This window comes from Parambassis ranga, chromosome 3 (assembly GCF_900634625.1).
Source record: "Parambassis ranga chromosome 3, fParRan2.1, whole genome shotgun sequence".
NCBI classification, from domain to species: Eukaryota; Metazoa; Chordata; class Actinopteri; family Ambassidae; genus Parambassis; species Parambassis ranga.
Genome location: NC_041024.1, coordinates 11,845,340 through 11,860,650, shown reverse-complemented (window position 1 = coordinate 11,860,650; position 15,311 = coordinate 11,845,340). Strand labels below are relative to the sequence as shown.

At 41.9% G+C, this 15,311-nt stretch overlaps 2 protein-coding genes across 2 annotated transcripts; one reads left to right on the top strand and one right to left on the bottom strand.

Moving 5' to 3' along the window:
- Window positions 1–654: 654 nt before the first annotated feature.
- Window positions 655–6,474, top strand: eif4g2a (eukaryotic translation initiation factor 4, gamma 2a; the record flags this gene model as incomplete). The annotated part of the gene is made up of 20 exons (XM_028402258.1): window positions 655–722; window positions 852–908; window positions 1,214–1,339; window positions 1,418–1,520; window positions 1,601–1,732; window positions 1,829–1,895; window positions 1,994–2,145; window positions 2,265–2,375; window positions 2,455–2,637; window positions 2,772–2,910; window positions 2,999–3,156; window positions 3,268–3,375; window positions 3,550–3,654; window positions 3,749–3,844; window positions 3,926–4,141; window positions 4,245–4,503; window positions 4,594–4,798; window positions 4,917–5,125; window positions 5,209–5,330; window positions 5,419–6,474. Coding segments are annotated over 20 exons (2,682 nt in total), but the record flags the coding sequence as incomplete, so codon positions are not given.
- Window positions 6,475–7,049: 575 nt separating this feature from the next.
- Window positions 7,050–13,359, bottom strand: ctr9 (CTR9 component of Paf1/RNA polymerase II complex). Its single transcript, XM_028401162.1, has 23 exons — window positions 13,215–13,359; window positions 12,691–12,789; window positions 12,248–12,487; window positions 12,052–12,169; window positions 11,886–11,975; window positions 11,534–11,790; window positions 11,337–11,444; window positions 11,002–11,238; window positions 10,668–10,886; window positions 10,405–10,588; window positions 10,231–10,319; window positions 9,954–10,139; window positions 9,786–9,873; window positions 9,543–9,691; window positions 9,353–9,469; window positions 9,121–9,266; window positions 8,959–9,030; window positions 8,686–8,821; window positions 8,433–8,576; window positions 8,208–8,353; window positions 8,037–8,133; window positions 7,841–7,953; window positions 7,050–7,756 (listed from the first exon to the last, which is right to left on the bottom strand). The coding sequence occupies exons 1-23, from the start codon at window positions 13,257–13,259 to the stop codon at window positions 7,351–7,353; spliced, it is 3,486 nt and encodes a 1,161-aa protein (XP_028256963.1). The 5' UTR covers window positions 13,260–13,359; the 3' UTR covers window positions 7,050–7,350.
- Between the last annotated feature and the right edge of the window lie 1,952 nt (window positions 13,360–15,311).

Below are 15,311 nucleotides of genomic sequence, written 5' to 3'. Positions count from 1 at the left end.
TCGATTAAATGTACAATGTCTTTGTGGCGAAAACCAAAGGTTTGTATCGTGTTTTAAATGTGTGTTCACTTATTAATCTCAGCAGTGTTGCATCGTTAGGAACAAGAACTGACGAATACATAAATACGTGTTTTTACCACTTTTAATGTGTCAAGTGTTCCATGGGAGATCGGATTAAAAGTGATGGAAGTGATTTAAAAAAAATCAATATGCCTTGTGTTAGCCAGGTAACATTTAAACATTTATTTAACATTAAAGCCTAATCCGTGGTTAGGATGAGATTTAATAAGGTCACGTAGATGAAATCTTCTTAATTAACGGCTGGGAGCCTTAAACTAATAAGAATACAGCGAATAGGGCGGAGACATCTCTTCGCCAACTCGGTGTGCTAATCATCATGCTAGGTGCTAGCACTGTAAGCTCCCAGTCGACTTGTGCGGGCACGTGTTGGCGTTCATGTGCTCAGCAGTTTGGCTGCAATACATTTAAAAACAGTCAGACCTGCCAAGCCACCGTATGATGTGCGAGTTTTAACCCCGGGTTGAGTGAGTGTGTTTGTAAATCGCCTGTGCTATGATGGTTAATCTATACCTGTATATCTGTCTCTACATCCAGGTCGCTCTTTCCTGTCCCACTCCTAAAACCTAATTCTTTTCGGATATTATTTGTGAAGCCGCCAAAGTGGAGAGTGTCGTTGCACCAGGGGGTCCTTCTCGTTTCAGGTATGCAGCATTGCCACACCACACTCTGTCTACTTACACTTAGAACACAGTAGCTCCAGTAAAACGTAGGCTCACGTTTATTATAAGTAAAAAACAGTTTCTTTTTTTTTCCTTTTTTATGTATCACAGTGTAGGGGGAGGAGGTGGGGGTGCACCTCAGCACTATCCCAAGACTGTCGGCAACAGGTGATTTCCTTTTTTTTGTCAAATCTTCCTTCACCTGGAAAACATTCACCCATCTTTTATTTTGATATTAGCCTTCACAGTGGCTCCACATTATTTATTGCTCAGCACATCTTTGGAAAAGGGTTGCGTATGACAAATGGTGTCTTTAGCCTTAGAATGCATTTGATCCTACCCTCTGATAGGATTAAATCAACAGATTTGGAAAAACAATTTATCCCACTAAAGCTTCATACATCAGGGTTAGATACGTGTGATAGAAGATGGCTGTTTTTGTATTGACCCTGGCTCTGCTCTCTCCCTTACAGCGAGTTCCTGGGGAAAACCCCAGGTTCTAGCGTTCAGAGATGGGTACCTTCTCGAAGCACTAGACGAGATGCCAACTCCTCCAACGAGAAAGGGCAAAATGATGTGATCTTCAGGAAAGTGAGAGGGTATGTATTAATTTAAATCCATACCTCTATGTCCTAGGAGATCATTAATGTAACAATCTACCTCGTGTCCTCCTTCAGCATTCTTAACAAGCTGACACCTGAGAAGTTTGACAAACTATGCCTGGAGCTCCTCAATGTGGGTGTGGATTCAAAACTTGTCTTGAAAGGCATAATCCTGCTGGTAAGTAGTATCTTCACATGCTCTTGATCCTTCTGGGGTTTTCAGGGTGTCTCTAAACATGTATTTTCTTTTTCTTTTAGATTGTTGACAAAGCCCTCGAAGAGCCCAAGTACAGCCAGTTATACGCTCAATTATGTCTACGCCTGTCAGAGGATGCACCAAACTTTGAAGATCCATCAACAGAAAGTCAAGCAGTACAAAAGCAAAATACTGTATGATATTTTTTTTTTTAATAAAAAACATGACTTTAGTCTAGACTTGGTCTTGGGTATTTTCTGACAGGAAGTTCAATTTCTCGTGTTTTACAGACCTTCAGAAGGCTTCTGATTGCTAAGCTTCAAGATGAGTTTGAGAACCGTGCCAGGAATGTTGACCGTAAGTGAATACCGTTTGATACCAGCGGCCAATTTCTTAACTGCATTTATGTTTTGCATTGCTTTGTTCCTTGTTTTCACTTTGTTTTCTCCCCATAGTCTTCGACAAAAATGACGGCCCACTCACCTCTGAGGAGGAGGAGCAGCGTGCTGTCGCAAAGATCAAGATGCTGGGCAACATCAAATTCATTGGTGAACTTGGCAAACTCAACCTTATCCATGAAACAATCCTCCACAAGTGTATCAAAACAGTAAGTCCCATTTAGAATTACCCTAATGGCTGTATGAGAGGAGTATTTGGAAAAGTCACTTGTCACCACAGCTGTTTAATTGGGCTCTAGTAAATGCTGCTTTTTTCCATTTTTTTAAGCTTTTGGAGAAAAAGAAGAGAGTCCAACTTAAGGATATGGGTGACGATTTGGAATGCCTCTGTCAGATAATGAAAACTGTGGGACCTAAACTTGATCATGAAAAGGCTAGGGTAAGTAATAGGAGCTAAACTGAATAATGCAATACTCTTAAACCTCTTTCATTGAATAACATTAGAATTCTCTTTGCAGTCTTTGATGGATCAGTACTTTGGCCGCATGCAATGCTTAGTGCACAACAAGGAACTTCCAGCAAGGATTCGTTTCCTGCTGCAGAATATAGTGGAGCTGCGAGGCGACAACTGGGCACCTCGCAAAGCATACGTTGACAATGGACCAAAGACGATCAACCAAGTTCGTCAAGATGCAGTAAAGGTTAGTTTAGTATCTCTGCCTATGAATGAACCCTGACCTTTATTGCATATCTATAGTATACACTTGGATATTAGAGCACTAGTCCAGGAGCCCGGCTGAAACCTCAGCTGACTGGAGTTTTTGTATTTTTGCAGGATTTGGGCGTTTTTATTCCACCTCCAACTGATACAATGAGGAATGACTTTTTCATGGAAAACTCCTTCTTGCCATCAAGGATCAAGTATGACAGGGAAACTCTTGGTGGGCTGGCTGATATGTTTGGACAAATGCCTGGTATGTCTTTTTAACACTACCTTTTTGATGCAATGGTAAGTGTTGATCTTTTCTTACAATATTTAATGTTTTGACTTGTTTCAATCAGGCAGTGGCATCGGTACAGGTCCAGGTGTGATTCAGGACCACTACTCCCCTACCATGGGTCGACACCGTGCAAACCCACTCTTCAACGGCCACAATAACAATGGTTCACACCAGCCTCAGTTTGAGGGAGGAAACAAACAATTTATGAAACCAAACCAGGTATGTGATGAAGTAGTTTGGGTTTTTTTTTGTTTTTTTTTTTGAGCAAGTTGTCTCTTATGCAGTTATGTTTTTTGGTAACACATATTCTGTGAAATCTTTCTCTCAAAGGGACAGAATTCACCAGTTTTCAACCATAAGCAGAATCACTCGGTGCAGATGCAGTCTAAAGATATGGCTCCACGGTTCAGCAAGAATGGAAAACTCAATGCAGATGAGGTATGTCCACATTTTCATGTATAACAGTTTGGTGATAGGTTTTGAGTGTTTTTAACTTCAGGCTCTGCTTGAAATGTGCCAGTTTCCCTGGTCTTATTTAAATGGTTTGCTGAGAAATGTGAAATAATAAGACGGTGTTACATTGCAATAACCTTTGTGCTTTCTTCATTCTAGATCAGCCTGAGGCCAGCACAGTCTTTCATTGTGAATAAAAACCAAGTGCCAAAACTGCAGCCACAGATGACTATGATGCCTCAGACAGGCTCCCCAATAGGACAGGTAACACAGTTTGTAATCAGATGTACTGTGCAGGTATTGGAAGTAGCAAGTTCAATTTCTCATTTTGTTTGTTTGTTTTTTGTTGGCTCCACAGCTTGGCCTAAAAGCCAATCCTCCCCCGATCCAGGAAAAGCCTGCCAAGTCCAGTAAAAAAGCTCCTCCCACAAAGGAAGAGTTGCGTAAAATGACTGTAAGTTCCTCAGTGATCACACTTGAGTTCCTTTCTGCACTGTGTATTGTTATCAAGCTTAAAATATTTTCTTCTTTTCAGGAGACATTGGTGGCCGACTACCTGAACAGTAAAAACATTGAGGAGGCAGTGAACGCTGTGAGGGAGATGAAGGCTCCAAAACACTTTTTGTCTGAGATGTTGAACAAGATGGTGGTCTTTTCCCTTGACCGCTCAGATGATGACAAGGAACATGCCAGCACCCTGATCCACACACTCTGCACAGAGAGCCTCGTGACAAGTGAAAATCTAATGCAGGTCAGCTCCCTCGACTTAGAATTGAACAGTGTTCAACAAGGCTCAGAATTTATTTAGCAACCTGCTATTTAGTGCGTAACACTTTTTGTTTTTTGTTTTATAGGCCTTTCTGGGTGTTCTGGATCAGTGCCCCAAGATTGAGGAGGAAATACCACTGGTGAAGTCATATCTGGCACAGTTTGCTGCACGAGCAATCATTGCTGACCTAGTCAGCATCGCCGATTTGGCCCATCAGCTTGAGAATGGTGCCCATTTCCCACTGTTCCTGCTCTGCCTGCAGCAGATGGTCAAACTGAAGGACCGCGACTGGTTGAGTGACCTGTTTCAGCAAAGCAAGGTCAACATGCAGAAGATGCTTCCTGGTATGTTGATTCAGCTTCTTTAGTTAAGCTCCTCTGTGTTGATGGATTGTCTTTTGCCACTGCTAACTGTAAGAATGTATGCTCCTGCAGAAATTGACCAGAACAAGGACAGGATGTTGGAGATTCTGGAGGGAAAAGGCCTCAGCTTTTTGTTCCCACTGATGAAACTGGAAAAGGAGCTGCTGAAACAGATAAAAGTGGATCCCTCTCCACAGTCCATCTACAAGTGGATCAAAGATAACATTTCTCCTAAACTCCACACAGACAGAGGCTTTGTCAACATCCTCATAACCAGGTGCAGCAGCAGGCAATGGCCTAATGGCAGAATCAATCCCCACTGATGTATTATCAGCCAGCGTAGTCATTTATCTGACTTCGCTCTACAGTATATTCATTGCCTTCTTGTCTTGTAGTTTCTTGCAGTACATCGCTTATGAGATCAACCCTGATGATGATGAAGAGCAGCTTGCAGCACCCAGTAAGGAGCTGCTGGAAGAGGAGAAGCAGTTGATGCTTTCTTTCAAGCCAGTAATGCAAAAGTTCCTACACGACCACATAGACCTGCAAGTTGGTGCTCTGTATGCCCTGCAGGTGCACTGCAATGCCAAGGGCTTCCCCAAAGGTGTGTTTTCAGTTGTCATTCAATGTTTATATTTCAGAATGCGTTTGTGTTTTGACCTGAAAGCCTTATACTACTTGTTTTAGGCATGCTGCTGCGCTACTTTGTGAACCTTTATGACATGGAAATAATTGAAGAAGAAGCCTTCCTTTCATGGAAAGAAGACATAACCCAGGAGTACCCAGGGAAGGGGAAAGCATTATTTCAGGTAGCTTTATGTTCAGTGTTGTTTGACCCCACCCCACTGTCTAGAAAGATCGAAACCGATGCCATTTGTGTTCTGTCATCTCGTGCAGGTCAACCAGTGGCTGACCTGGCTGGAGACTGCCGAAGAAGAGGAGTCAGAGGATGAAGATTACTGAGGAACAGGCCAAAGCCATGTGTTATCAAGATGCAATGTGTTTTTATTTAAGTAATTTTCAGTATCTACATGTCCTTCCCTGCAGAACCCTCTCTCCCTGTAACAACTGTTACAGTTCATTCCACTAGTATGTCAGATCAAGCCAGCATCACAACCATCTTCATTGTATTTATGTTGTTTGTAATTTTCTATCCTCCTTGTTGTCCTACAGCAGATGTTTTATACATTTCAATCATCCTGGGTTGTGTTCCTAAAACAGGCAGTGTTTTGCAGGTAGGTAGCAGCAGCACCTGACCATGACTCATTTTGTCATCTTTTACATCTGGTAGGAGTTACCAAGTGCTGCCATAACGATTTTCTTAAAACTGTTTACAAAGAGAAAAGTCGTAAACCTATTGCAAAGAGATTTTTCTCATAATTTTATCTGCAATTTGTGATCAGTTTTTAGATGCACTTTGCTCAAAATGAGTCGTTGCAATAGTAAATAAAAAAAAAAAATTCTTTCTTGATTTGTTAAAACAATCCTGAGTTGCAGTTGTGGGCTGCCATTATTATCATAAGGGTTTTGTGCAGATTTTGAGTTCTAACAGTAGTGGCTTAATTTACTTGCAGTCACCAACATTTAGTTTGATAAATCGAGAAGTTTTATGTATGAAACGTTTGTGCTGTTGGGAATGAATCTGTGTGGCCTTTTTTAATTTATCAAATTCTTATGGATATACCTCTAATGTAACTCGGACTATACTTGAATGTCTCGGTTTTGACATTGAGACAGCCAAAGCTTAGTTTCCTTTGCTACGGTTGTTCACATCTTGTGGAAATTTTGTCGGTTTTGCCATACTTGTCAAGGTCTTTTTATCTTCATGAAATTACAGAGAATGTACTGTGCCTGTACACTCAACATCTTCTGGAGTGTCACTGTGATGTCAAGTGTAAGAAGTTGAGTGTACAACTACAGAGCAACCTTGAATAAAGTTTAACAGTAAAAGTCGCTGTCTGGGAGATGTATGTCATTTTATTTATTTTCAATGTCCTCAAACTTTTATTTAGTAAGATTGTATTGGGCTTAAGCATAGGATGATTTTCTATGAGGCTGTTTTTCTTAAAGCAGAAGTATGCTTTAGTGAAGAAATACAGCCTGTCTTTAGTGAAGTATGCAAGGGTACTCTTTAGTCATCTGAACTATCGAATGGAAGTTTTAGTGGTTTTTTTGGTGAAAAACAAAGTGATGCAGTGTGCCATGTTTAGGGTCTTTTGCTATGTATTCAAGTCTTTGTTTATACTTACATCATCTGCACTGTGGTTGTAGTTAAACAAGCCCTTTTTTAATGCTCTGACATTTTTGGCATTAAGAAAAGCTGAACTCAGCATTTCAGCAGAAAGTTTGAACTCTGCTAAATTCAGGGACATTCTGCTTTGCATAATGAAGTGATGAGGGTAGCCAGGCCCATCACCTGTTCTATGCTATTTACAAAGATGAAGGGCAGTGATAACCTCCTCACTGAATCGGGGTCAACTGCTGATACATTTTTTCAGTAGTAGAGAAACATCTGAAATTTTTTTTCTTGTTTTATTTAACAATTCCTTGAAGTATTCTTGGTCAATGTCTCATTTGACCATCAGGTGTTTTTTGCACCTTTTAGTACACTTTAATACATGTTATTAATCTTTAAACAAAGCATCTTAAAAAAAATTGAGAAAAGACATGTCTAGTACAATGTGAGCAATACATCTTGATGATGTATCAAAAGGACTTTTCTAAGCTAACATGAATTATATTTGGACAGAAATCCCTGTTTTTGATAGAAAATAAAAATGCAAATGTTGACTTTTCAGCATTAAATGAGTCGGTGAGTGATATGGTGATTTAATCGCTGTCATCATCATTATTGGAGCCCTCCTGTTCTGAACCGTTGTCAGAGCGTCGCGGGGAGCCCTCGTTGTCTGATCCTGCATCAGATCCCCTTTCTGATCCTCGGTCTGATGCTGCAGCAGGTGAACCAGCAGGTGAACCAGCCCGTGACTCATCCGATCCCGACCGACTCCTCTTGCTCTCGTTGTCGGACTGCTCGGAGTCAGACTGCCGCTGCACCCTTCTCTTCTTTACTGGACGGTCACTGCCAGACTCATCTTCCTCAGAGCCTGCAGACCGCTGAGGGCTGCCCGCCTCACTGCCACTGCGGTTCCTACCGCCATCCGAGTCACTGTCAGATGCAATGCGCTTCCTGTGGCCGCCCTCCTCATCAGATCCTGAACCACTGTCTCTTTGATGTCTGTACAGGAGAAAGTGCAGTCATGAACTCGACTGATTCATGCTTTCTATCCTTGTTCCAGTTTAAAACCACTTTAGATTTTACCTGTCTTCTGCTATTTTCAGTCCATCCTCATCTGAAGATGACTCAGAAGAAGAAATGATGGCCTTAGACTTAATCTTCCCTTTGAGAGATGGAGGCAGACGCTCTGGCTGGGGCTGAAATGAAAACATAGTTAAAATAGTAGAAACAGGACCTTGAGACAGTTTCCGGAAAATAATCATGTTGAAAGATGGAGCACCTTTTCAATCCTCTTCTTGTCTTTGAATTTCCGCTGCTTCTTAGGTTGTGATCCTTCTTCCTCATCACTATCATCCTCTCCTCCTGTTTTGGACAGCCTGGAACAGATTTCCCTTCGCATTTAAATGTGTTGCTCTAAACGTACATTTAGCATTCGCTCCAGCACACTCACTTCTTTCTCTTCTTTTTCCTCTTCTCTCCCTCCTCAACATCCTCCTGTTCACTGCTGCTGCCCTTCCTCTTTTTCTTCTTCTTCAGTGGTAGGTCCTCGTCAGAGTCATCATTAACAAACTCATCCATGTCACCTCCTTTCTTACGCTAAGAGACAAAAAGAAGTACCGTATGTTATCTTTATTGCATTAGTGCTCTCAAGTTTTCTTTCAGTATTAAAACTCACCCGTCCCCCACTACTTGATGCCTTCTTCTTTTCTTTGGGCATTTCCTCTGTGAAGGTGAGCAGGTTCTTTGTCTTCTCCACATACAGAGCTCTCTGCTCCAGGAGTTTTTTCTGTTCCTCTGCCTCTCGGCTCCTCTTTTCCTCCTGAATAGGATTTTGAGGGATACAAACCATCAGCACTTGTAAAACTGAGTCAGAATGACTGACCTAGGTATGTTGACTTATTAGAAAACTTTTTTTGAGTAGCAGGGACCTGTTCTTTTTGCAACTGCTGGCGAAGCAGGTCCCTCTCTTGCTCTTGTTTGGCACGAAGCTCCTTCTCCTCTTCATCCTGCTTTCTGGCTCTTGCTACATGGTACTGCGCCTGACTCAGCAGGTCAGAGCACTGCCTGCATTCCCACAACACATCAATATCCATGGTCATGTCACAGCGCAGAAATAAATACTTCCATGACAGCTCTAACAAAAAAAGCACTGATTAAATCAGTCTGCAAGAGCAAAGTTCTCAAAATAAATTCAAACCAACCTAGCCTCAGATGCAGCCAGAGCAAGGTCGAACCTCATCTTGTCTCCAGCCTTGCTGAGGTAGCTGAAATACCTGCGAAAGGAAGAGGTGGAGGAAGATGAGAAAGGATAAAAACAGCCAGTGGAGCAACCTGCCAGTTGGAGACATAAATCCAACACCTACCTATGAGCCAGTTCAAGTTCTTTGACTGCACTCAGCACAGCCTTCAAGTTGCTCTTCTCATCTTTCAGCACAAGAGTGGCAAGCCTCTGAAGCACCAGGGCCACATTGAACATTAGCACTGTGTCACTGGGTGCTACATGTCGGGCCTTCGTGTACACACAGCAGAAAGAACAGAATGTTATTCTCCCGTCACACTGCTGAGTAAAACTCCAATAATCTTCCTTTATGTTACCTTCAGTAGCATCTGCTTGCACTCTTGGAGTTTTCCACATTTAAATAGTGCTCTGGCAAGATACAGCAGCACCTCTGTGTTCTGGTATTTGTAAAATTTCTTCAGGCAGTTCTCATACTATGGGGTAAAAGGAAAACACTCAGCTGTAATGAAGGGGGAAAACACAAAGACAATCTTACCACTCTCTTACCATCTGCACAGCGCTGATGTACTGCTTCTGTTCGACGTAGATGTGAGCCAGGTTTAGCCAGACGTCACTGATGTCTGCTGTGGCCTCCCTCACCTGAGCAAACACGTCACGTGCTTCTCTGAAGTATCCCTTATGAGCAAGGACGGCACCTGGGCAAAACCAATTTTATCTTGAAATACAACATATATAACAGAGAATTAAAAAGAAAAACAAAATACAGAAATATTATAAAGATTAACTGACCGATGCCATTGGCAGCATAGAGGTTCTTAGCATCATTTCGCAGGACTTGCTTGTATATCGCCAAGGCTCGATCTTGGTGTCTCTTTTCCTGTAAGACAAAAACCATGACTAATTTCTCCGCTTGACTATTTTTATGGCTTTGGTGTCATTTCTCTCAGTTGCCTGCACCTTTTCCCGGTCTCTGGTGGGCTGGTGCAGAGTCTGTAGCCACACATTGCCCAGAGCCAGCATGGAGTAGGTGTCATTCTGTGTGGACGGTTGCTTCAGAATACGCTCAAACTTCTTCTGACCCGGTCCCCATTCCTGTTTGGCCAAGTGAAGATTTCCTATCAGGGACCAGGCATCTGGGTGATCCTGGTTATAAAATACATAATAACAATAACGTTAAAGATGGTTTTATTTCAGACTTGACAAATCAATGCTGTAACACCTCAGCATGTTGTACCTGATTGATCTGCAAGGCTTCTTTGAACCAGTCAGAGGCTTCATAGAAGTTTCCTTTGTCACGAGCCATTGCTCCAAGTCGCAAGTAACCTGCAGGTCAAAGAAATCACAAGGTTTTTCAGTACAACATTGTTCCTTCGTGGTCTCACGTTTCATTACTCTGTTTCATGCTTACAGTCCACATAGTTAGGATGCTCTCGAAGGATGTTTTTGTAGAGTTTTTCAGCTTCGTGAAATTCACACATAGCCTCATACAGACGTGCCAGATTGTAGGAGGTGGTGACAGAGATGGCATTGTAGTAATGCTCGTCATGCTCACCCTCAGCTTTGGCTCTCTCAAGAGATGCTAGAAAATATTTCTGTAGCCAAGACAAGAAAACAATGTTTAAACAGCTCTACTGTTTAGGCTATACGCTATATGCTGTATGCTATAGCTACCTTGGCTTCCCCCAGGTTGCCCAGCCTGAAATGCAGAGCTCCAAGGTTGTTGAGGATCTCAGGGGGAACGTCAGCTTGCACCTTCTCCTGCAGGATTCGGGTGGCTGTGCCATAAGCAGACAAAGCTCCTTGGATGTCAGTTTGCTCCAGAATCTGAGCCAACTCAATCCATGCCTCCACATCATCTGGGTACTGCTCTGTTACCTTCTTCAGATGACCCTGCAAAACAATTCATTCCAGCATTCAGTGTACAAGGTTAACAACAGCCCGAAAATATTTCTTAAAATAAGTCTTGCATAACTTTCTGAGCCATGGGAATAAACAGTATACATACTTTAGCAATGTCTCTCTTATCCTGATCATCAGATGTTGCATACAGAGACCCCAGGATTTTCATAGTCTCATAGTTGTTGGGGTAGGCTTTTAGAACCTTTTCAAAGCACTGTGCTGCGTTTTCTTTGTCTCTTCGATAAACATACATCTGCCCAAGACCAAAGAAGGGCAGTACAAAGGTGGATGAGGCAAACTGGGTGGCCTGGTAGTAATACTGAAATGCCTGGTCATAGTCCTCCTGCAAAAGAAAAGAGCAGACAAGTCATAGGCATAAAGAGGCAGCCCAGTAAATCAGTGAAATAGTAAATAAGTAAGCTAGGATGGTAAGAATCTTACCTGCACATGAAATGACCGAGCTAACTGATAGCAGCTTTCAGCCTGCATAGCCTCGACTTCTGTGTTGTGGAAAGCATGCAGTGCAAGATGCTGCACTTTACTGTAGTCCTGACCGAAAAACAAGGGCACAGATCGTGGTTATTAATTGACACACAGGATTAGACTTGTGTCAAAGAAAGAAAGAGACTGAGGATTACCTTTTTGAAGAAAAAGTGGTTGGCAAGATGGTTGAGCACCATTGGGTTGCTGGGGTCGATGGTGTAGGCCCGTGACAGGAGCTGCACTCCATTCTTGATAGAGTCTGCCTCTTTGTTGTTGAGCTCTAAAACTGCCAAACCAACAAGTGCTCCCACACATTTTGAATTAAGCTCCAGGGCTCGACCGAAAGCCAGGCGTGCCTTTTCCAGTTTGTTGAGTTTGACAAAACAGTGTCCCATCCCCAGCCTCACCTCGGCTAGACAGAGACATGACAACAAGAAGAAGATAAGAAACTAACCGGAAAAAATGACTAACAATCAATAATATAGTAGTATAATATGTCCCATTTACCTGGGCAGCCGGGGTTTGTGCGCAGAGCCTTTTTGTAGTATGCCAGTGCTCCTCTGTAATCCTTTTTATTGAAGGAGATGCACGCCTTACCTATTGAACAACAACACTGTTAATATTCAACCACACTAATCAAGATCAATCCAAGAAAGTTTTATGTTCAACTTGCCAAGCAAAGCAGGGATGTTATTGGTAGACTGGTTAAGGACAAAGTGGAACTGAGCATCAGCCTGGTCCATCTTGTCTCCTTCCAGCAGACAAAAGCAGGCTCTTCCCAACAAGTGGTTCTGATTGAGACAATGCCATGTTAAAACTCATTGCTAAAGCTTTTTCTGTTATCGTGTATTCTGACCATTAGGTCTTACCTGATCATACATGATGATCTTGTCTGCCATAGTGTAAAGCAGCGTGGCCTGAGTGATGAGTTCTTTTTTGGCATCTTTGTTCTTTTCTTTACGTGCTTGCTGGACATAATAAGCTGCTAATGTGTCCAGACAGGTCATCTGGTCCTTCTCATGGTCTCTGTAGTCAAGGTTTCCATCAATACGAGCTGCCTCTAACAACTTGACAAAGTCCTCTGTCTTGCCTTGTTTGTAGTACTCCAACTGAAAAAAAAGTTGCAGGGCAACGTCACAAACTGGCAAAATTTAATATTTCCAAGGTAACGTTCTACATTAAATTAAGGAAGTACAGCACTTTCAATTGATCACTTAACTGATCAAAAGATAATTTGCCACATGTACAGGACATACATGGAAATAATGTATTGATATATACTGAAATATAATAGACGCCTTTAATAATTTACCGCTAGAGCGATCCATATGTGCAGCTGAGTGTGTTCCTGCTTCAAGATGCTGATGACCTCGTCTCCCTCTGGCAGCTGGTCAAAATCAAGCTCGATAACCTGCACAATACAGATCATTAGAATCAGGACACATGATCATACTGTAACAAATTTAAAAAGGGATCAGATTCTCACAGGGGTCCTTCAGTTTTGTATAACAATAAGAGACTGAATTAAGAATAAATGCCTGTGTAAACTTTTAATGTGTGGACAGCTTCACTCGACAATAACAATAACAGACTTACAGTTTGAACGAGAAACAAAAACATTTACCAAACAGTTGTGCTGTTCACTATGAATGTTAGTACGTATATTCTGCTGTTCCGATCATTAATTTTGTTACGTTTAAGTTGATTTAATCAGAACTAACTCAACATTTAAACCGCCGCAAATGCTAACTAATTTAGCATAGACTGCTAGCTCTGCGAGGTCCACTGAATCAAAAAACCTCAATAAACAAGCTTCACGTATTACACGGTGTTTACCTCATCTGTGTCCCGTAAAGGGATCTCAATGGAGCCCCGAGACATCTTGACTGAGGAGAAAATCCCACTTGAATTCGTCTGTGAACAAAATACCAAATCTCCAGTCCGTTGTCCGTGGGTAGCTACTTCATGCCCCCGACAGGAAACAAACAGACGGATGGTGCAACTGAAATTACATCCGGGCAGACTCAGTGATTAATGTTTGGTTCCCAAACTATTTAGGGGGAATCAATTGGCGGGACTACGCAAAAGCTAAAACAAACAAAACATTTGCTTTAACAAGACTTTATTCATACTTTAGTATGATTACTGTAAGCTTAATGGGATTTGTTACCAATCGAAACTTAACATATGGGTTAACTGTAAGAGCTTTAGTAGCATTTGAAGTCTCTTAATGGAAAATGTTTTGGCCAGGTCCACGCATTTGCTAAAGCGTTCAAAAATGTAGACATTTGACACGCTGCGTTTATAATATGTCAACCCGGTGAATTTAAATTTAATGTGATGCGTGCATCATTGTCACAGACCTCTGCAGGGCAGCATTTTGGCAGAAATGGGTGGGGGAGAGTGGGAGAGGGGGGATAAGGGGGGTGTCAGCTGGTTTTGATGTGAAGCAGTGAAACAGCATCTTGAGGTCTTCCTGTAACATCATAGTGAATAAAAGGCAGACTGGAAGTGAAAATTAAGCTTCTAATTTAAAATGTAAGCATTTTCTTTGCAGAAGCACCATCTGGACTGACAGGTAAGACTTTGTTTTTCTAGTTTCCTTGAGTTTAAAATTTAAACTATTTAATTTAATAGTGTCTTTACACCCACAACATAGGGAAACCTCTCTGATACTCTTATTGAGTGGAATTGTTTGTAGTAGATAGAGAGATAGGTAGATTATTTATTCATTCCCACATTCAAAGGAAATTTGGTTTAGTTATTGTAAATAATATTTCTTACATTTTTCTGCATTTACAATAAAATCAGTCAGATATGGCATACCTGTTTTACTTTGCATCTCCTACATTTCAGGTTTGACTTTTATCTGTATTTCTACTCTTAGGTTTTCATGTATTTGTTTATTGAAATTGCAGATTATGTAACGTGACTGTCCATCAGCACATTTCCTCGCCAGAGGTCCAGGAGAAACAAGCGTGATGTCTGATGGCAGTGACGGTAAGTTGGTTCTTTTGTCATCGTCTCAGAAAATATATAAGAAAATATATGTAATATATTAGTGTGTTTTTCTGGTTGTGCATGCACGTGCACTCTTTCCACATGTGAAGTGTGGGAGTCATCTGGCTGTGGGACCAAAGATGTGCTTGAGGACAATAAAGACACAAGTGGATTCTCTGAACATGAACTCCTCAACATCATGTACAATGCATGTAATACCAGCAGCACAGGTACGTACATTTCCTGCTTATGATTTCAACTAAATAAGACATAGAGGAAAATATAGTATAAAACCGATTATCTTCTGGTTCATTCTCATCTTCAGGAGAGGTGCTGGCCTCCACCATCATGCAGTATGTGCAGACAATGACTGCTCAGAGCCCGGAGCAGGATAGAGTGGCTGCCCTGCAACGGCTGCTCGACCCCAACTGTGAGGACCCACATGTGAGCAGAGAGACTTTCCACTCCACCATGAGGGAGTGGATTTCCCAGTGCAGCCAGGACAGGTGAGACCATCCTGTACAGTAGGGATCCATAATTATAGATGTCATACAGTGTGCATTTTAAAAAAACTCAGACTCCACCTGTGTTTCAGTACTGATGTGGATGGCAGTCATGTATCATGGCCTGACTCCTCTAAAGTGCCTGTAAATGGTAGGTTTGCTCTGTTTTGTTTAGAGTTCCTAGAAACCCCTTCATTAGATAAAAAGTAAGTCACTAAACCCAATTTCCTTTTAGGGATGGATTTATCATTTTCTCAAAGCAGAGCAGCTTCATCAGAAAACCACTCGTGTTCCTGGTTAGTTGTTCCTTTAATCACTGCTTTGTTTTGCTGTCTTACTCCACTGCTAACTGTTGGTTTGACCACAGTGACGGAAAGGACCTGTCAGGCGCAGTGGCTGAGCTGAAGCATGCTCACCGCAAGTTGAGCGA